Genomic DNA, 23,029 nt, shown 5'->3' with positions numbered 1-23,029 from the left:
GCTCCCTATATGGTATACACCATAGATTCAGGCTGTAATCACCCTCAATCTCTGCATTGTTCACACCTCAGGCTCAGACTGTAAGCACCCACATTGTTCACCTCTTAACACCTCAAACAGAGTGTAGGAGTAGTGCCAGCATTGTGTCACTCTATGTACTGCCTGCCCTATGCTGCCTGTGTGTATGGCACACACAGGCAGCGTAGGGCAGACAGAGCATGACACACACAGGCAGCATAGGGCAGGCAGAGCATGGCACACACGGGCAGCATAGGGCAGGCAGAGTATGGCACACAAAGGCAGCATGGGGCAGGCAGAGTTTGGTACACACTGGCAGTGTTGGGCAGGCAGAGTATGGCACACACAGGCAGGGTAGGGCAAGCAGAGTATGGCACACACAGGCAGGGTAGGGCAGGCAGAGTATGTCACACACAGGCAGGGTAGGGCAGGCAGAGTATGGCACACTCAGGCAGGGTAGGGCAGGTAGAGTTTGGCACACAGACCGCATAGGGCAGGCAGACTATGGCATACACAGCAGCATAGGGCAGGCAGAGTATGGCACACACAGGCAGCAGAGTACTGCCTATGTGTGCCATACTATGCCTGCCCTATGTTGCCTGTGGGAGGTGAACCAGGCAGGGGTTTGTTCTGGGAGTTTGTTAGCAGTTGGAAATTAAAGGGCCATTAAAGGGTCCCTTAGTTGTGTAATTATGTGCTTGGGGGTTGCTGTGCTATCCACAGGGGAGGAGGAGGTATTTGAATTTAAAGTTGTGACTTAATATGACATAATATAATTTTTTTTACATATGAATGATGGTTAATATCCCCGCAGTAAGCACCAAGCATTTGGGGGTTTTCTGCCTACCACCATTAAAGGAGAAGCAAAGTCATTTTGTCATTTTACTGCCAATAGATTTGCCACATTAGTGCCACCTAGGACACTGTATTTATTCAGCAGAAAACTTTACCATACCTGAGTTAACAGCTCTAGAAGCCTTCTCCATTTGCTTAAGACTGCAGCTGCCATTTTAAGTAACTTTTTGCTGCAGCTCTAGTCGTTGCAGCTCAAATCACACATTTAGTGCAGCTTTTCTGTGAGTGCTTATGGCTATATTTACATAGACCTTTCTGATAAAGCTTACTTAGTTTTTACCTTTCCTTCTTTTTTCACTCTACTGTGCATGCGCCTATCGTATAGTCACAGCTAAACGAAGCTGGAAGGAGGAAGCGCATCGATACAGGTACCCCGGGCTGGTGCTGTTTTCTCCTAACAGGGGGCACCAGCCCGGGATACAAGGTAAACGATTAAAGTCACTTGGGGGTGCCTAACATTTTGGCACCTCCAAGTGACTTAGCCTTTCCTTGTCCTTTAAGTTGCACAAAGGTGGCTGCAGGAGGAAACTTTGCGTGACTTCGGATTACCGGAGCGATACACTATTTAAACTTTCAAAAATTTTAAATAAAAATATACATTTACATCAGGGGGCTCAAACTCAATTTACCTGGGGGCCGCAGGAGGCAAAGTCAGGATGAGGCTGGGCCGCATAAGGGATTTAACAAAAAATTGGCTTTCAAGGGATAATGCAAGGCACGGCGGGCGGGAGCTGCTGATTGCGGAAATGACGTTATGCCATCATAACAGTTATTATGGGAAGACGTTCTGTGTGCACAATTAGCTCCTAAGCAGCTAATTGTGCACACAGAACGTCTTCCCATAATAACTGATATGATGGCATAACGTCATTTCCGCAATCAGCAGCTCCCGCCCGCCGTGCCTTGCATTATCCCTTGAATCGCAATAAAAATCGCGATCCATTCATTGCTTTTGAGAAGGCGTTGGTGCGGGCCACAAAATATTGTACCGAGGGCCGCAAATGGCCTGCGGGCCGCGAGTTTGAGACCCCTGATTTACATGATTCCGCAGGTTGAAAAAGAAACCAAGATATTCCACAGCTGTAAGAACAATTTCCTGAACATACTTAGGCCAGGGTCGCGGAGAGCATTTTTTACTCTTTTTTTTTTTATCAGAGGAGTTACAACAAGGGGCAAATGACAGCAGATCCACTATGATCTTCTACTGTGTTTGCCCCCAGGCTCACAGGTTTGCATACCTTTCACCACCCTGTTCCATTGTGAAGCAAAGAATTCTGGAACTCTAGATCTCTCTGCTTCCCACAGTTGGTGGTGCATAGATTCTTTGGAAAGCAGAGTAACTTCAAGTCCCAAAATCCATCACTTTGCAATATAATGGTATTTGTGAGTCTCAGGGGATTTGAGAAATGGTGCTTATCTGGGGTTTATCTATAGAATCATGTATGTCTGGAAAAAATATGGGTTTTACTTTTGGATATTTATGTAGTTTTTTTATGTAAGCAAAGCTAAAATGAGCTAATGTCAGAAAGGGAGGAGTCATATCAGGAAGTGGAGTGGGGGATGCATTTTAAGAATGAGGACTGCTTGGGCATGGAAGAGATTTCCATGGCAAGGGATAATAGAGACCTAGAAATATACATTTAGTTTGTGCAGCAACATTAGAGTGCAATTAAGTCTAATCCTGCCAGTTTGACTTACTGGTGCATGAGAAACAGAGGATCATAGTGACTTTTCTGACCAATCACCATTTGCATGACTGTGAGTCATGAGAAGAGCAGAACACTCGCCTCAACCGCAGAGAACAATTACAGAATGAATTTGAAACATTAACTGTAAGGCATGTAGATCACCCACCCTCATTAGGGCAAAATGGAAGCAAAGCCCCAAAACAATTTTCCATTAAGTAATGGAAACACTTTCCAGAAGAATGGAGGCTTTTATACCAGCAAAGGAATCACCAATGTCATATTAATATTCCTTGTCATGGAATGAGATATTGGACAGACAGTGTGACTGGTAGCAACATAATGTGCAAAGTAACCAAACATCACCTAAGAAATTATACAATTAAAAAGACTTGAAATTTGCTCTTTGCATTCTGCTAACTAAACAGAGTCTGGAGGCAGTCTTAAAGTGCTTAGAAGCAGCACGTAAGGCATACATACGCATTTGAAGTGAACTTCAGCAAGTCATGTGAATAAACTGGAATATCTGACAACAGGTTTTCTGATTTCTCACTGAGACCAGGCATACACTTTGAGTGCAGGTAGTCCAAAAAATTGCATGCATGGCTAAAGGATCAGCTGGTAGCATAAAATAGGGAGTCTACAAAAAATGCAGACTATGTTGCTATGGAGCCCACATTGCAAATTATGATTAATATCCTGCTGCAGAAACCCTGAATATTTTCATAGAACTGCTCATATTGGAACAGTTGCCTCTGTTCACTGTTTTTTCCAGAGGAAAAACAAATGGCAAACTTCCATGCTTAGATGCACCAAGAATTGACTAATCTTTCTTAATGTGGCATAATGAAGGACTGGGCAGGCCTCTGGCTACTCTGGTTCAGAGGCTACTTTGTGGCTTTCTCAGTGAGCTCACATAGACTCACATTAATTCAGAACCACAAGGGCTGAAAATAGAGAGGGTCATGCAAGGCGTAGACCATTAGGTGTGGAAGAAAGATTGGAACAGTTGCATGTAAATGATTTAATTTCTCTTTAAGAACCTCAAGGAAAAATGAATTTATAGTCACTTTGGGTTTGTTTTTGCAGAAATCTACAGAGCAAATGAAGAAGATACCACGAATTACCCTTTCAATCAGCTATAGGGGAGTAAAATTCATCGATGCATCCAATCAGGTGGGTAGGATCTTGGTCATAACAGTGCTCTCTTTATTTTTTCTTTCCCACTGCTTTAATCTCTTGCCTTGCTCACCTGGTTATCATCATGTGACCCTTACTATTCATGACAAACCACATTTTTAAACTGCTATCCTCCAAGTGGCTGTTGGAATGTACATGCAATGACATGCATGCCAAATGAATTCAAATAATCTGTTTACATGTTTTATTAGCATAAGGGCTTCTACACCCAGGCTTCTATAAAGCCGTTTTGGTTCAGTCAAAACTTGCGAAACCGCAAAAAATAGGCAAAACGTGTATACCGTGAACAGCCTTTATTTCTGTTTTACGTGACCACACCATTTTGTTGACGCGAATGTGCCTTTTTTTACGTGACAGTGGCTCTATTTGCTGCAACCATTCCCTTTTTTTTTTGGCACGCCCGTGAATTTGCTGGCGAAATTTTGCAGGAGTTTTGTAATCAATTCCCTAAGGCTGAATTTTGCTGTGCCTTTTTTTGATGTGGTCATGCCTTTTTTTGAGGCGACCGCAGAGTTTTCTCAACAAAATTTTGCTGAAGTTTCACGAATACGAATGGCGAAATGAAGAATTTTGCTACAAATCATGCCTGCCAAAAAAAAAATCGCTCATTACTATATATTAATTAAAAATGTTACCCTTAAACCCATTCGTAAATGTAATTGCTGTTGAAGCAGCATCTGTCTAGGAAAAAACAGCTTCTTTCTAGCCATGACTTGTTTTTTTCAAGTCGCTTTGAATTACTGCACAGATTTTATGGAAACTGGAGTTAATTTTAAAACTATTGAAAATTTGTAATGATTTCTGGAAAATTGCACTGGGTTACAATTTCTTGTTCCGTTTTTTTTTTTTTTTTTATTTGGAAAGAGTTCATCTATAATAAAGAAATAATTTCTAGACTAGACTGCTAAGGCATAGTTAAAGGAGTTCACCTTTAAATTAGATTTTAGTATGTTGTAGAGAGTGCTATTCCAGAAGATTTGCAAGTGCTGAGATAATTTGCAGCAGCTTTCTACTTTGCAATTTCAACTGCTATCTGGTTGCTAGGGTCCATTTAAAACAAGAAACTAGGCAGGGGTTTAAAAGAGACAAGAATATAAATCAAGAAGGGCCTAAAATAATACAATTATTCCCTTACACAGTAATTTTTGTCTGAAAGCTGGAAAGAGTCTGAGGAGGAAGTCAAAGAATTCAAAAACTGTAAAAGATAAAAAATGAAGTCCATTTAATAGTTGCGAAGAATCATCCATTCTATAACCTACTAAAATTTAACTTGAAGGTGAATGACCCCTTTAATATTTTTTTTCTTTAAAAATAGTAATAATACTTAAAAATTTTTACTTTTTTTAGTGGGGATTATGACAAAAATATAACAGTGCAGACGTAGCATTTTTTCTTGAACATTTATATACAGGTATCGGACCTCTTATCCGGAAACCCGTTATCCAGAAAGCTCCGAATTACGGAAAGCCCGTCTCCCATAGACTCCATTATAATCAAATAATTCAGAATTTTAAAACTGATTTCCTTTTTCTATGTAGAAATAAAATGGTACCTTGGAATTGATCCCAACTAAGATATAAATAATCCTTATTTGATGCAAAACAATCCTATTGGGTTTAATTAATGTTTTATTTATTTTTTAGCAGACTTAAGGTGTTGAGATCCAAATTACGGAAAGACCCCTTATCCGGAATACCCTTGGTCCCGAGCATTCTGGATAATGGGTCCTATACCTGTACTATATTTTTTTAGGAGTGACTTTTACTTGATTTTATTAAGTCATTTTTAATATGTACCTTCTATTATCGACCCGTTACAGAATGTTATTGCTGAACATGAAATCCGAAACATTTCCTGTGCAGCTCAAGATCCGGAGGACCTCTGTACTTTTGCCTACATCACCAAGGACCTGCAGACTAGCCACCATTACTGCCATGTTTTTAGTACTGCCGATGTGGTAAGTCTAAAATAAACACTGAAATTTGTCAGGCATCCCTTATTGGGAAACCTACTACTGGAATGCCCGATAATAGATCCTATACCTTTTTAATAACAATTTCTTTAAATCGTGAAACCAATTATGTGTAGAGATGCTAGCTGAAGATTTACATGTATACAAGTATTCGAAAGGGGACTCAATGTTCCAGCTTGCCCACCAATGTCCACCTTGGCCTGCTTTGATTCAGTACGCAATATTATACAGGTATGGGAAACCCGTTATCCTTAAAGGACAAGGAAAGTCAAAATCTATTAAGCACACTATTAAATGATACTACTATTGCTGTGTAAAAATGCTATATTCCTGGCTTGCCTAATGAAAGATTTACAGAGATAAACATACTAGAACCTACATACTTGTTTCAGTGAACGGCGCCGCCATCTTGTCCAGCGTGTCAGAGTGTTCCCCCCCCCCCCCCCACACAGCATGTCACAGAGTCTCCTCTGCTCCGTTCACCGCTCACCTGCCACAAACCGCCCCCCCCCTCCACAGCATGTCACAGATCATCCTTACATACAAGCAGCTGTTGAGATGTAAAACTCCCAGCATCCTCAGAAAGCAGCTCACTAAGAATGCTAAGAACTGCTTTTAACTTGAGATGTTGGGTTTGATACCTCAAGAGTTACATCTTCCATTAAGACTCTTCGGCAGCATCCCCCCCCCCCCCCCCCCCCCGCACCTGCTGTGTATGCATGCGTCCCAAGTCTGGGAAGGAGCGATGCATTATGGGAATCTTCTTTACACTGCTCAGCGTTTTTTTTTTCCTGTTTGGCTTCTGATCTTCTGAACAGGTGAAGTATGGGGAGACTTAAGGGCACTATTGAGACAACTGAAAGTATGCCTGCAGCTTGAGATTAACTCTTTATTAGCCTTTCCTTCTCCTTTAAAGCTCCAAATTATGGAAAGGCCATCTCCTATAGACTCCATTTTATTCAAATATTTTATTTTCACGGTAACAATTAAACGGTACTTTGTACTGTTAGAATTGTAAGATAGAATTAATCCTTATTGGAGGCAAAACAACCCTATTGGGTTTGTTTAATGTTGAATTGTTTTTTTGATAGTCTTAAGCTAAGGAGATCCAAATTATCCTTTATCTGGAAAACCACAGGCCCCAAGAATTCTGCATAACAGGTCCCATACCTGTAAACAGAACTTTTTTTTCTTAAACTGTTTGTTAATGCAGTTGCCATCAAAAGCAGTAGCTGTCTGACCCTTAAAATCCCCTTGTTGCTGGTCCTAACTACATAAATCATTAAAACACAGTATCAGTAGTCAGCTCCCCTCCAGCTATTTCTAAATTACACTGTTTACATAGAAAATAATTCACTCTACCATTTAAAATTGTATTCTTGAACCAACAAATGTTTTAATTGTAATATTGGTGTGTAGGCAGTCATCTCAGTGTATTGTGCCTGAGTCTGAGCTTTAAGAAAGAGCCAGCACTACATAATGGAACAACTTTCAGGTAACCTATTGTTTTTCCTACTCCCATGTAACTGGAGAAGTCGCAAGCCAGACTTGGATTTCTTACTGTTGAGTGCTATTCTGATATCTACTGGGAGCTGCTATATTGCTATCGTCCCATTGTTTTGCTGTTTGGCTGCTGGGATGGATATTACTCCAACTTGCAGCTTAGCAGTAAAGTGTGACTGAAGTCAGCGCACAGGTCACATGGCTGTCATGCCATAGAAAATGAAGAATATGGCTAGCCCAATGTGAACATTCAAAATGAAATATAAAAAAAATTGTATGTATTTTTCTAAATGTTTTGCCATGGCAGTATTCCTTTAACCCTTTAAGTGCCACAGAATGTATAATCTACATTCTGTGGATAAAAGTACTAAATTGCCAAAGAACGTAGTTTCTATGTTCTGCTGTACTTCTGCTCCTTCACTTCCCGCTTGTTCCCCAGCCCCTAGGCAATGAGCAGAGGCGGGGAATGAGTGGCCCCTGGGGTTCAGTCGCCTAGGGGCCCATAGGTAACGACAGGCACATGTTAACTATGTGCCTGTCGTTTGCTAGTTTACTGCCTCACCCCCTGTGCCGACAGAAGACACATGCACACATTGCGCATTTTGGCAAGTGTACACACATAGAATTTTGTGGATTTTTTTTTAATTGCATGGTTTTTTGGGGGGGTTGCCTGAAAAAATGTTTTACTGCCATTGCGGATAGCATATTCGCTAACTGAGCTGCGCAATACCGTTTGTATGTTATTTTGGTGCTTTTTTAATTTTTTTCTGTGATTTTGGTGAAGGTTTAGTCATTTCATTGCATTTTCAGTTTTGCATAGGTGTTTCTCGCTTGATTTAGTCTAACTAATTTTCCAAAGCCAAAATACCGATGGTCGCACGAAAGATCGCAAATCTCCACGTGTGTGGCCACCTTTACATTAGGGGGTCTATAGCATACCCCTACAATTAATTTGGTAGTTTCTCTACTATCTGTGAGCAGCTCAACCCATAAGGATTCAGCTCCCTCTGTTACCCCCATCACTTTCTCTTTAATATTTGCTTTTAATTCCTGCTTAATGAACAGACACTCTCCTCCTCCTTTTCTATTGCCCCTGTCCCTCGGAAACAATGTGTAACCCCCAATATTAACTGCCCAGTCATGCGACTTCGTTTACCAGTCAGACTCCTTGCATTGGTAAACATACATTTAATACTGGTACCAGCGTGAGAATTACGCATAAACAACTTATGGTCCTCCCTGCCATTATCAGTATCCCGAAGCAAGTCTCCTCCCCCATTTTCCCTAACTACGCCTACTACCTCATCTATCCTGTCTACCACAGTATTACCCGCTGCACCCTCCCCCCCACACCTAGTTTAAAATCTCCAACCCTCTAGCCATCTTCTCCCCCAAAGCAGGTGCCCCATCATCGAGGTGCAGCCCATCCCTGGCAAAGAGCCTGTAGCTGATTGAGAAATCAGCCCAGTTCTCCAGAAACCCAAAGCCCTCCTCCCTGCACCAATCTCTCAGCCACGCATTAATCTCCCTAAGCTCCCGCTGCCTTTTTAACATTGCTTGTGGCACAGGTAAAATCTCGTAGAAAATTACCTTGGAAGTCCTCTCGCATAGCTTTTTAAAATCGTTCTTGAGGACTATGTGTACCAAGACTGCCGGGTCTTCTGCAGCCCCTCCCAACAATTTGTCCACTCGTTCCACCACATGCCGAAGCCTAGCACCAGGCAAGCAACACACAATTCGGCATGTAGGGTCTTTGCAACAAATTACCCTATCCACCTTTCTAATAATTGAATCCACTACAACTATAGCCTGCCTTCCCTTTCTAGCACTATTCCACCCACCTGTATTAGAGGTGCCGGCTCCCAGGGTGCTCTGACAAAAGAAATTCCAAACAATCTCCAAGAAAATCCCATTTACACAAGTTTATCCTATAGGCTAAAGCTCACCCACTGGGTTTTTAAAGCAAAAGCCAGGGATAATAGCTGATCAGTTTCCCAACTACCTGAAAATCTCACCAAACCTTCCACTTTCAAGCACCTTATCTCCCACATAGCATTAGGTACCAAGAAAAAATATCTTAAATATGAAAGCTAAGGGTCCACTGAACATTTATGCATAGAATTACCAAAGTATCTGGCATTTAGAGAACCCAAGGAAGTTAGTGAATACATATTTTATGGCATATAAAGTGGGAAATAAGTTGACCCCAGAAAACCTCACTGAACAGTTTGATACCCCATATGCATAGCTTTACCAAACTATGTGGCGTATAGAGGCAACCAAATGAAAATTGTGCATATGAATTTTTATGTTGACACTCTGGACGCTGCAGTATAAGCTCCGTGTATGTGTTATGTGCAGTACAGAAAACCATATATTTTACGAAAGTACACATTCTGCCGAATCTGAAATGGGTAACCCTATCTTTCAACTCCTAAGTACCAAACAGCAATGCTTTTCAGAATTTAGCAGTTTCTATAAAAAAATTATGAAAATTCTAAAACAAATTGCCTCAAAGCTTCCACTTTCAAGCATCATATCTCCCAAATTCCCTATAAAGCTCACTATCTTATAATTTTGCTATCTAAACCTGGGAATCCCACAGTTTAAGATAAGGCAGGAACTCTGAGCTGCAGCCTTAAGCTGGCCATACACGCAGCGATAATATCGTACGAAACCTCGTTTCGTACGATATTCGGTGCGTGTATGGCAAGTCGGTGAGTTGACCGATATCGCAGGATGCTGCTGATATTGGTCGACTTGCCGATCGGGCCGGTTTTAAGATTTTGATTGGGCGCCATAGAAGGCACCTGAGCAAAATCTGTCTTCGGGGCTGAGTCGGCAGAAGGAGGTAGAAATCCTATTGTTTCTACCTCCTTATCTGCCGTTTCAGCCCTGAATGGTTAGTGGCGGGTTGCACGATCTTAAATCGCCATGTGTGTGGCCACCTTTAGTTTTTACCTTCCCTATGCTGTATGGAGAACTATTTAACCTAACAAAACCGCAAACTCAATTAGGTCCTTTGAGGGAAAACAGATGAAAGATAAAATCAAGGCAAAAATTGTATCAGTATAATAGTAAATGTTTAAAAACAATACCAGTTCCTTACTGGGATAATCCAGGTAGAATTACCAACTCCACGGTCTACCCTGGCGCGCGTTTCGCCACTGCTTTCTCAGAGGGTAAAAACTGAGACTGCAGCTCCAGAGTTCCTGCCTTATCTTAAACTGTGGGATTCCCAGGTGTAGATAGAAAAATGATAAGATAGTGAGTTTTATTGGAATTTCTCCACTAACTGAAGTGTTTCGATTTTCCTACTCCAATTTTTTATCTCTTTTTTGGTTGCTAGGAATAAAATATCCATAAGTATTGGTTATTATATTATTCTTTTACGCGACTTGAAGAAATCAAAAATAAATTTCTGATTGAAGTTTGTGACCGGCACATGATTACACATAATAGCACATTGTCACATCAAAAACACGGTGCACTTGTATTGAAAGTTCCAGTTTACTTATTTTGTTTTTTAATTTAAAGAGGCATCACAGCAGCAAAACATTTTTTTATTGTGATCACATATCCAGCTGTTCGGCACATATCTTTTTAAACAGCACATTGTCACTTTACTAAACACAGCGAACACTTTACTTGAGAGTTGTAGTGCACCAATTTTGTATGCTAATTTAAAGAAGAACAATTACCATAGTATTAAATTTAAAAATCTTTCATTGAAGCTTGTGATCACTTATTTTAAGCCGCTTGGTATATAAATATTTAAAACAGCACGTGGTCACTTTAATAGCACAGTTAACACCTTACTGTGAGTTGTTGTTAACCAATATGTATTCCATAAAGGAGTAAAATATCCAGGATATTTTAATATTTAAATACAGAGAAGGGGTTGTCTTTCATCCTCTCTTATTATAAACACCTCAAAAGCACGGTTCACTTTTGGTGAGAGTTGTTGTTCACCAATTTTTTATGTTAATTTAAAGAAGCACAATAATCACTACAGTATTAAATTCAAATATTTTTTTATGGAAGTTGTGATCACATTTTCTAAGCTGCTTGATACATAATTATTTAAAATAGCACAGTTAACACTTTATTGTGAGTTGCAGTTCACCATTACGTATTTAACAAAGGAGTAAACCAATTTAGCAATTTCATTCCTCCTGGTTGTTTTATGTGGAGAAGGTTGTGAGAAGATCGTGAGCGTTCCAGTCCCACACATCCAATCCATATTTTTAATTCTAAACCAAATAGAGAACAGATGTTGGGGACTTATGCTGTGCAAATATGATGTAGATAATACCATAAAATGGAATCCTGTATATAGAAAATATATACACGTTTTTCTATATACATGATTTCATTTTATGGTATTATCTACATCATATTCTTAATAGATGGGCCTTCCAGGAGAAATTCAGGCACATAGCTTCAGCTAGATCTAGAAGTGAACTAGATGTTCCAAGGCTAGAAAAATGCTATTAAGAAGCTATGTTATCAGTTATTTTATGGTCAAAAACGATCTTCTAAATTGGTTTACAGTGTTGCTCAGTTGTTCCTGAAATCTCCTTCAGCTTTGCCATGAATGTGACTATTTTCAAACCTGCCCAGTTGAGATCTGGACAATTTAAGGTAGGCCCATCAGGGGGTGCCAGTACATGGGCAGATAAGCTGCAGAATTGGTCTGAAGGACCAGAATCGGCAGCTGAAATTTTCCCTTTAGGCTAATGCCACACGAGGCGTAGGGCTGAAATTTTCGGCAAGCGGATAAACGCTTGCCGAAAATTCAGCCCTACGCCTCCTACTTGTGCCTGCACCCGAGCGTATCCCATCCCATTCATTCAGCCTTAGCCTTATGAGATATGCTAAAATGCATGAATAAAATTACCTCTCCACCCCTTTCTGCATCCCTAATAATAGCAACCTCAAATTAATTCAGAGCCTAAAGGTTAAAGGGGAAAATATCCCAACATCAACATTCTCACGTCTTTACCAGTACCTTCTAGAAGCATACTTTGCCCCAGTGGTTTCATATATTATCCATTGGGAGCAAGATTTTTGAAGGAAGAGGGGGCATTCTTTTATAGTTCCATTTGTTTGTTGAAATATGTAAGTTCATTATTCTTGTGGTAATTTATTGCTTTCCTATATAAGGAGTAAAGTCTCTTTCATATAATTGCAGTATAGCAAGTTTAAAGTATTGCTTCTTCCAGAAGTAAAGCCTTAGCCTAGTGGCACACATAGTTTTCTCCACCTTTATAGAAAAGGCCTTTCCATTCCCACCTTCATCTCTGTGTTATCGATGTATAGCATTGCCTGTGAGCACACACATGGAGAGGATTTTGGTACATAACAGGGGCCAGGGTGGGTAGCGGGCATGAGTGGGTGGTTAGTTCTTGGTAGGAATCAGTGTGCACCGGGCCCCTCTGCAGACTTTTTTTGCAGCTGGCCTGCCACTGTCAAGTTATGCCACTGCATACAGTTAAAATTTCCACACTCCAAGGAGATAAAATAAAGGTCTGCAGCTACAAATCTGCTTGTTATTTTGAAAAAAAAGATACTTCCATCAATTTCAACCTTTTATGTCTATATAAAACCTGCCTAACTGCTAGTTGAGCCAGAGGAGGGCAAAAAACCCCATCTGAAGCCTCTCCAATTTGTGTGTGAAAAAATTCCTTCCTGCAAGTCCAATTGCACTTCCATTGTACGTAAGAAATATTTCCAAAATATGATCCTTTATCACCCAAGATGCTGCCAAAATTCTAATTTACTCTCTCATCATATCATGCCTGGATTTATATAACTCTGTGTTGGCATTCCTTTCCTGAGACTGTCACCTCTCCAGTCCATAATGAATGCTGCTGCCAGACTTAGCAACCGCTCCTTCTCTGCCATGCAATTCTGCCAATCCATGCGCTGGCTTCCGCTACCATTTAGAAAAAAAAACTAATGACTAATTCTCTTACGGCCTCTTAAGGTCTATCAGACTTTCTAAACTTTCCAATATTTTTGTCTTCAGAAGATGTAAAACAGATTTATTTAGAAACACCTAAAGGTGATGTAAGTTTAAAAATCATAATCCTTGTGTGTTTTATTTATACCAAATGAAATACATTTGTTATATAAACAAATTAAAAATTCTCTGCTCTGCTTTTAATTAATTTTACATGGATGGATGGATTTTTAGCAAGTGAGGGAATACAGGGTTATGGGAGATAGCTTTTAGTACAAGTTGATCCAGGGACTGGTCCGATTGCCATCTTGGAGTCAGGAAGGAATTTTTTCCCCTCTGCGGCAAATTAGAGAGGCTTCAGATGGGGTTTTTTGCCTTCCTCTGGATCAACTAGAAGTTAGGCAGGTTATATATAGTCATTATGGTTGAACGTGATGGACGTATGTCTTTTTTCAACCCAACTTACTATGTTACTATGTTACATATTATGCTATTTCCCTGAAATGAGCTCTGATCACAGCTCCTAGAAACCTACACGGCCAGAGGCTGCCCTGATACGAAAAAAAGCAGGGGACTGCTCTGTATCAGACTTGAAAAAAAACCAAAAAGAGGGACTGTCCTATACCAGATTGAAAAAGCATAGGAGTTTGTTTCCTGGATTGTAATTGATCAGTTGCTTAAAAGTGTTAAGGTCCCCATACATGTTGAGATTCGCTCACTTGGCGAGATCGCCAAGCGAGTCGATCTTCACCCAATATCCCCACCTACGGGCGGGCAATATCGGGGAGCATGTAGGCTAATTTGATCGTTTGGCCCTGGGCCGAATTAAATACCAAATATACCAATCTTTATCACAGGAATAGCAATTGTTGTACATATGTTGAATCTTACCCCCAAATCAGGTGGGTCCAGGTGCTCATGCCCCAGACCTTCAGCTTAGGGAGCCATGCAGGAGTACACAAGAAAAAACAGCAGGCAGGCACTTCTGGTATCCACAATGCATCAAAAAATCATAAGAAGCAGCTAATAGTATTCATAAAAAGGTCATATTTTATTTAATCCATAAAAACCAGACAAGAAGCCTTACGCGTTTCGTACCTGGGGGTACTTAATCATAGGTTTCAGTCGGCCATGTTAGAAAATTCAGTCGGATCGGGGACCTCATCGGCTCGTTGATGCAGTCCCCGATCCAACTGAATTTTCTAACCTGGCCAATCGATATCTGGCCAATTTCAGGTCTACACGGGCCAATAAGCTGCCGAATTGGTCCAAGGGACCTTAAGTCAGGTACAGATAAGGAAGTGAAACAGGACCAGAGAGTGAAACATGCCTACTTCACATTCAGCTGCAAACACAGAGGAATACAGAGCTCCAGGTAGCTGTGTTTTAACTACTTTGCCATCTGAATTTTTTAGAACAACATCTGTTATAGTGCTTTCTTATCTAAAGGCTATATATAAACACAGTTAAGACTAGGGATGCACCAAATACACTTTTTTGGGTTCGGCCGAACCCCCAAATCCACCCTGAAGGATTCTGCCGAACCCCCAAATCCACCCTGAAGGATTCTACCGAATCCGAATCCTATTTAATCCTATTGAGTAGATAGTAAAACATTTACTAAAGCTACAGAAAACATTGGAAACATATGTAGACCAGGGCTAGGGTATTACAGATAGCAAGCCTTTGCCTACAACTTTTTAGTTGCCAAAAAAATAAGAATGTATGTGACTAACTGAAATTTCTTTTAAATTTTTTATTATGCTATACTTTATAAAAAAAAAAATGAAAAAGAGATGTTTGATGTGTTACTGCTGCCTTTTTATTGATTGAGGAGTTGTATAAGACATATTGAATTGAATAAGTCCAGAATTCACACAGACTGTACATGCCATGCTGTGTTGAAGACAGCTGAAGACTAGACAGCTGAAGACTAGACAGCTGAAGACTAGACAGCTGAAGACTAGACAGCTGAAGACTAGACAGCTGAAGACTAGACAGCTGAAGACTAGACAGCTGAAGACTAGACAGCTGAAGACTAGACAGCTGAAGACTAGACAGCTGAAGACTAGACAGCTGAAGACTAGACAGCTGAAGACTGTTCTAATAAAGTCATCAAGCATAATGAAATACTAGTAATACTATACTAGTAGTAGTCACTTAGTACAATAAAAACTTTGGCATTGTGTGCACATCAACATCATTTATACATTAAAAGCAGTAAAACTGTCAAAAGGCAAAGGGTTAATTGAACTGCATTTTTGCATAGCTTGAAATTGAATATCAGGAATTCCTCTTGGTAGTGGCAAGTTGGCAACTTGAACTAATGATACTAACTAAACGTTAGTGAGACACATCAGAAAGAGACGGACAACATGCAGCAGTCACTTTTGCACAGTCACATAGTAGTAGTCTGTCATAAACTTGACATTTGCTTTCAGAAAAATAAGCCGTTCAGCATTTTGCGGAGACTAGAGCGACTATGAGAACAAAAATCCCCAGCTGTACTTAAAAGCTGTTCACTTTGAACTGATGTAGGTGGAGAGCAGAGATGCATCTCTGCAGTTTTTGCTAAATTTGGGAAGATAATTCTATTTCTTTTCCACCATTGAACAGGATCTTCTGAGAAATCAATATTTTGATCTAGATAGAAAGCATTCATTTCCTTTTCAACAGTATTAGTGGGCATAGGTTGATTATTATTTTTTTTTTTCCCAAACCGTTCCTCCCAATTATTCCAAATGCCTTTGCACTTTTTATTTGAAGGTGATGGACCTGTTTCTCTACCTGGTGATTTACCCTGCTTAGAGTTTTAGCAGAGAAAAGCCTCACAGCACTGTTTAAATACCTGCCACTCCTGTCCCTCAGAAGCAAACATTGAAGCTGCAGCGATCCCTTGCAGAGCTGTTTAACTCCCTCTCCCCCCTCCCTTCAGAATCTCCTTGTCTGTCTGGCGTGGTGCACATGCCCAGTTCCAAGCCGTTTAATGAGCATGCTCACTTGAGATGGATCTCTTGTATACACAGCAGATGCTTGAACTCTTTAACTACGCCCACAGTCAATCCTCCAATGAGCCGATCGCATAGGCAGTCGCTATACTAACTCTGCCTTTGTAAACAAGAGCTCTCTGCTCCCTCTCTTGAAACACATCTACTGACTGCAGGCAAGAAAGTTTAACTTTTTCACTGCTGAATCTGATCTGCAGGCATTTTATAAGTGAGTCTTGCAAGCTTAAACAGTGTTTTGCTGAAATACTGTACACGCAATGTACACTTCATTCCTGTTTAATTTTATTGTTGTTTAATGCCCTAACCGTTTCATTTTAAGGAAAAAGCTGTCTGTACGGCTTGTTTAAAAAAGCAGAAGCTTGAAAAAAAAAATCCTTGAAGAGGTCAGGTGCGCGCTCTCAATGACGTCACCCGGCAAAATGGCCGCTGGGTGACATGCAAAACAGAGCAGAAAAGAATGCGGTGGTGCAGGCTGTAGGAGGAGATTGAGGGAGCGGCGGTTTAAGTGGGGGTAAGGCCTATCCATTAGAAGTGAAATTAAAATTAGGGTTGACATCTCCTTTAAGGCTGGATCAGCATTAAGTACAGTTGCAACAGCCTCTTGAACTAATACATTTGCTCTACACCTTTGTGCACCTCTGTCCAAAGTTTAACTTTATATCTGGGGTCTAATGCTGTAGCAACAACTAAAAGACTATTCTCTTCTAGACCCTGAAACTTTGACTGAATGGATGATAGCATAAGATTTTTCATATGCTTGATACAATCATCTGCTACATCAGTGCTTATTGGCAATGCTTTTGCATTGCCACTGCTGGTAAGATAATGGATATACAAGCATTTGCAGCACATATGTCTCTTGTCAGTTCCTCAAATGGCTGTAGTATACCTATAACTGTTTCCATGAGAGCCCATTGTTGTGCATGGATATGCTGCATGTTGTCTGTCTCTGAAATGTACAAGTTAACTGCACGTTTCTGTTCCATCATTCTCTACAGCATCAGGTAACAAAAATTCCATCTAGTAACAACATCTTGAATAAGGTTATGATTTGGAAGGCCTAACTCTGACTGCAACTCAGTAAATCTTGCACTTGATGAGTGTTTAAAATGACCAACAGTTTTTCTGCATATTGCTATCCCATCATTTACACAGCGCTCTGAAAAAAGACTGTCATGGATACAGAGTTTGAGTGTGTGAGCAAAACAGCCAATGCTAGGAAGCCGAGCTTCAGACAAGCCTTTAACCATGTTAGCTGCTTTATCACGAACAATAATATGGCATTTTTTTGTGGGAATGTCCCATGTTTTCATGGTTTCTAGTACTGAATCAGCAATTTGCTTGCCAGTGTGCCTGGTATTAAAAGCTTTACACTGCAAAACTGCACTTCTGCGACTGAATTCAACATCAATCCAATATACTGTCAAACTGATATATGATTGGATAGTGTACTCTGATGTCCACGTGTCACATGTAAAAGCTAGGGCATTTGCTCTGTCAACTGCATTTCTAACTTGCTTTATCACCTTATCATACATGTCAGGTATTACTTTGTCAGAAAAAAAACAATGGAATGGAATTTTGTACTTTGGTTCTAGGAGATTCACCAGTTCAGTAAATCCAGCATCCTCAACAATTGAGTAAGGCTGCAAATCTACTGCCTTCATCTTACCAATAGCATTGTGAATTTCACTGATGTCTAGCTTTTGTAAACTCATTAATTGTTGCTTGCTTAAGTTGCCAATTGGGGCACAATTCACACAAGTGGATTTCTCACTGTTTTCTGGTGGACTTGGAGTTACCGTACTGGAAACCTCTGCAGATGTGCTGCTGGTTGGTAGAAGTAGTACCTGGAGTAGTAGTACCTGGAGCAAAACATAGAATTTTTTTATACTCTGCTGAATGCCTCACACGTAGATGTTTTAACAGTGGTGCTGTGGTATACTGTTTTGCCTCCTTGCCACCTCAAGATAATTCTATAGAGCATACTACATTTTGCTTTCGTTGAATTACCCTGTTTAACTGTGAAATGTTTCCAGACTGGAGTGATTTTTGAGATTTTTTCCATTAGCTGCACTTGCTGTTATAACCTGCAGGTGACAAATTAAAAAATCTCAGTCTCAGACTGTCACTGACCAGACCACGACGCTGCCTCCTCCATCACACTTTGCACCAAGAAAACCCAGTAATATATTACTTAACAGGGCTGCCCCAGAAAATAAAGAATGGTACTGTGAGTTTATACTACTTTTCCTGCTCAGAGTCAGCAGCAATGGCATCTCAAGAAGTAGTAGTAGTAGTAGTAGTAGTAGGTAGTAGTAGTAGTTTTAGTAGTAGTGATTTGACAAAGACGTTAGACAATTGCGGAACAATTGCGACACGACTGCGTAGTATTTGTTTCTGTCTGTAATATATACATACAAACACAATGATAAATATATGCTAATGTGATTGCAGCTATCATTTGGGCACGCATTGAATGACCACATGCCACCTGCCACTTTTTTGCCATTATTGCCATCTAATTAGCTAATTAGTAATAGCTGTACTGACCTATCCTATACACTCACATACATAAATGATATATACCAACATCAATACTAACTGTAGATTTTAGTATTACAATAGCCTTGGATACTGTGCTTGTTCAAGAACTCATCCAAGCCCCTGCATTAACAGCATCTGCCATTACAAAATCACTTAGAAGGGCAAAAAGCCAGTACAGGCAGCACCATATTCTTCCTTCATTTGGGCTCCTGGTGCAACACACGTTGCCTGAATAGCATGGCAGCCTCACTGTGGCTTACACATTCATTGCTAGCTTGTGTGCCGCCCTCCCGTCCTCCCTCTCATCCGTACTCCAAGGTAGGTGCCTCTCTCTGCCATTGAACATGCTACCAGCCTGCCCTTCAAACTGTGCCTCCCAGCCTGCAGGCCTTCCAACTGTGCCTCCCAGCCTGCAGACCTTCCAACTGTGTCTCCCAGCCTGCGTGTCTTAAAGCGTGCGAAGACTTGATAAGGCGGTCACGTGTTCCAATAGGATTCGGATTGGCGCAGAGCACGGATTTGGCCGAATCCTTGCAAAAAACTTGGTATTCGGCCCGAATCCTGAATCAAATCCGGGTGCATCCCTAGTTAAGATTTTGACTTTACATACCCGTTAAGGTGGGCATACATGTTAGATCTGCTTGTTTGACGAGGCCGCCATACGAGTGGATCTTCTGCCGATATGTCCACCCAAGGTGGGTGATATTGTGCTAATTTAATCTTGTGGTCCTAGTGCCAAACGATCAAATTAAAATGGCTAGTATAGGGGTCATTGAACCAAGGATGGCATCAACAAGCTGATGCAGTCCCCAATTACACAGGAAAATCAAATCTGCCCAGTTGGCTGATATTTGGACAGATAAAAATCGGGGAGGTACGTCGGGGGCCCTGTACTGGGGCAGATAGGCTTCTGAATCAGTTTAAAGGCATTGAATCGGCAACTTAAATCTGCCCATGTATAGCCACCTTTACTCTAATTTAACATAATTTCAGTGTGCTACTAAATGCAGTACCTTAGGCTACAACACTCCTTTTGCTTACTACTGATCATTTCCAGGGCCCTCTTCACCTCTTGTATCAGCTATTGGTTGCTTTGATTGATATTCTCTATGGTCGCTGTATAAACCCATTTATTGTGCACCACTGCAGAGTATGTTATCACTTTATAACTACGTAATTATAATAGTCTATATAATATTTTAGAATATTAGGGCAGGGTTGAAAGTGTAACATATGTAAATGCAAAGAATAATGTTGCAATAAACAGACTGTAAAACTTAACACATGCAAAAAACAATATCACATGAGCATCTGTCTGCATAGCTAATTAACTGCAACATGAAAGATGTAAGCAGTCACAAAAATATACATGCACTGGTGTACCTGGTAGCTGTAAAAGGGATTATCATACCTTTAGTCTGCTAAAAATAATTTAAATATTAAATGAGACCAATAGGATTGTTTTGCCACCAGTATGGATTTATGCAGCTTACTATCAAGTACAAGGTAATGCTTTAGTATCACAGAGAAAAAGGAAACCCTCAATTGGAGATGACCTTTCTGTAATTCATTTCAGGTTTCTGGATAAGGCATCCCAATCCTGTACTTGGGAACTCTTCAAGTTTCCCTTTGTTCTTTGTGTACCTGTTTACTTATTGGTGTGTGCATAGTATGCAGGTGTAAAATCTGTATGCCAAAGCACTTACTATTGGTATTTAAGGCAGCGGAAAAAAATACAGATTTCATTTCTTTTATGTGCATGAGAAATAGCAGAATTTTTATTTCTGTGAAAAACATTGGATCTGAGATCTCATATGCAGTTATGACCCCCCTATGTAAAAACTATTCCTAAATACACATATATCTCAGTAAGCCTCGGCAACAATACCACACACACACACTGAATAAATTCCAGGTAGAAGCAGGTGGGACTTCTGCTTCCACATAATGTAGAATAAACCTGATTACTTTGCATTAAGTCCAAATGTAGCCAACAGTACCATCCAGTTACCCAAAAGACAGAAAGATAGCAACACATTATGGAAAGGGGCATCCAAATCAGTTATTACAGGTCCCAACTGTGTTTCTATGGCTGCTGTTCAACTTCAGCACTCAACAACTCTCTTAGGCTGATGCCACACGTGGCGTTTTTCAGCTGAGTTTTTTCTCAGCCTAAAAATGCCGCACAAGCCCGTTTCCATGGTGCTAATAGTGCGAAATAGCAACAAACGCAGCGTATTTCAGCTAGGTCTGGCAGCTGCCTTTGCGTATACATAGGAATAGCTTGCTTTGCAAATACTGGCATATTTCGGCCTACGCTTGAAAAATCCATGCTAAGGCGTTTTCTAGCGTATTTCCGCGTTGTGTGGTTTGCTTCGCATCTTTTCAAGTTATTTCTATGGATGATGATATCAGGCGTTTTTCAGCCGCAGAGAGAATTCGAAAATACGCAGCGGAAAAATGCCACGTGTGGCATCAGCCTTAGCATTTAAAAAAAACACAAAATAACATGTAAATGTCCTTCTCTAAAATGTTAGCACCTGAGATAAATGTATTTTAAGTATATGTAACCGAATGCAGTCACTTACGTGGCTATCCAAGCTGGAACTAATATGAAGAACAAGAAGACCACTATATGGGCATGCTGTTATATTTAGTTCATAGTTCATGGGTTTGGAGATGTATAACTTTTGATAAAATGATTAATTGTTATGCTGCCCTGTATCTCTTTTTCTGGGTATGCAGGCTGAATTGTGTGCATCTTTTAATAACAATTATAGCATTCACCCTTTTATAGAACCCTCTTTCTCTCGGTCTGGTATAAGTGATTCCATGCATTTTCTGTTGGAATATATGCAACAGCTTTCATGCTTAAACTTGTGTGCTATATGAAACACCCACAATGCCATGCAACCCAGAACTGGTTTATAGATTCAGGAACAATAAGTCTAATAATGAGTGACAGAAAATTGGGGGTTGATGATGTCACACATAGCGTATATACTCGAGTATAAGCCGATCCGAATATAAGCCGAGGTACCTAATTTTACCTAAGAAAACTGGAAAAACTTATTGACTCGAGTATAAGCCGAGGGGAAATGCAGCAGCTACTGCTAAGTTTCAATAATCAAATAATTAATAAAGGACACTCAGCGTTACCCCCTGTGAACTCTTCATAAATATATAATGTTGGCAGCTGCAGATTAGGGAAAGGTGGATGGAGCCTAAAATAATTTTACTCACTCCCATCTGACCAAAGGCAGGGTGCTATACAGGGGCAGATAAATCTTTCTGCAATAAGAAAGATTAGCTTTTGTGCAATGCTGGGCAGATCACTCATTCACACATCACTGTGTGTATTTATGTTATACAGGTTCATATTATATTGGTACCTGGATGTACCTCTGATTGATGGCAGCTAAACGCCACAGTAACTTAACACACCAGTCTAATCTATAGGCTACCCGGCACAGGCCCACCCCCGCGTGAACAATAAGAAAGATTAGCTTTTGTGCAATCACTCATTCGCACATTGTATTTAATGTTATACTGGTTCCTATTGGTACCTGGATGTACCTATGATCGATGGCAGCTGAGCGCCACAGTAGCGAACAGTCTAATCGGCAGGTAGACTAACCGGAACACACTGGCCACCGCCCCCTGAATGTACGCACACACAGTAGCGAACAGTCTAATCGGCAGGTAGACTAACTGGAACACGCTGGCCCCCGACCCCCGCATGTAAGCGGCCTTCCGCCTGGATGTACCTATGAGCGATGGCAGCTGATCGCACACAGTAGCGAAGAGTCTAATCGGCAGGTAGACTAACCGGAACACGCTGGCCACCGCCCCCCGAATGTACGCACACACAGTAGTGACCAGTCTAATCGGCAGGTAGACTAACTGGAACACGCTGGCCCCAGCCCCCGGCCCCCCGCATGTACACAGCCGAGCGAATGGCCGAGCACACGGGGGTGCGGCGAGCGCGACAAATGATATATATTATATATGTATATTCACTCGAGTATAAGCCGAGCCTGAGTTTTTAAGCACATTTTTTGTGCTGAAAAACTCGGCTTATACTCGAGTATATACGGTAACTCCTAATGGCTGTGTCTCATGTCAGTCTGACATTGCTTCCTGTGCCTGGAGTGCTGCAAATAACATAACAGTATGTTAGATTTGTGATATGACGAGTCTGTTTTTCTATGCCATTGCAAGGTAGAAATTAACCAATGACATTTTAATTTATGCAACTGGTAGTGCACAAGCATCC

General features: G+C 40.7%; 1 protein-coding gene across 7 annotated transcripts in view; it reads left to right on the top strand.

Moving 5' to 3' along the window:
• The window catches only part of anks1a (ankyrin repeat and sterile alpha motif domain containing 1A), a 169,969-nt gene that overhangs the window by 134,883 nt on the left and 12,057 nt on the right, over positions 1-23,029 (top strand). For all 7 annotated transcript variants that reach the window (XM_031895639.1, XM_031895640.1, XM_031895638.1 and 4 more), the window contains 2 exons: positions 3,648-3,734; positions 5,578-5,715. In XM_031895639.1, coding sequence (XP_031751499.1) covers positions 3,648-3,734; positions 5,578-5,715 — 225 coding nt within the window. The remainder of the gene's footprint in view (positions 1-3,647; positions 3,735-5,577; positions 5,716-23,029) is intronic.

This window comes from Xenopus tropicalis, chromosome 2, assembly GCF_000004195.4.
Source record: "Xenopus tropicalis strain Nigerian chromosome 2, UCB_Xtro_10.0, whole genome shotgun sequence".
NCBI classification, from domain to species: Eukaryota; Metazoa; Chordata; class Amphibia; order Anura; family Pipidae; genus Xenopus; species Xenopus tropicalis.
Note: the sequence above shows the minus strand (reverse complement) of the source record. Positions and strands in the feature narration are given on the sequence as shown.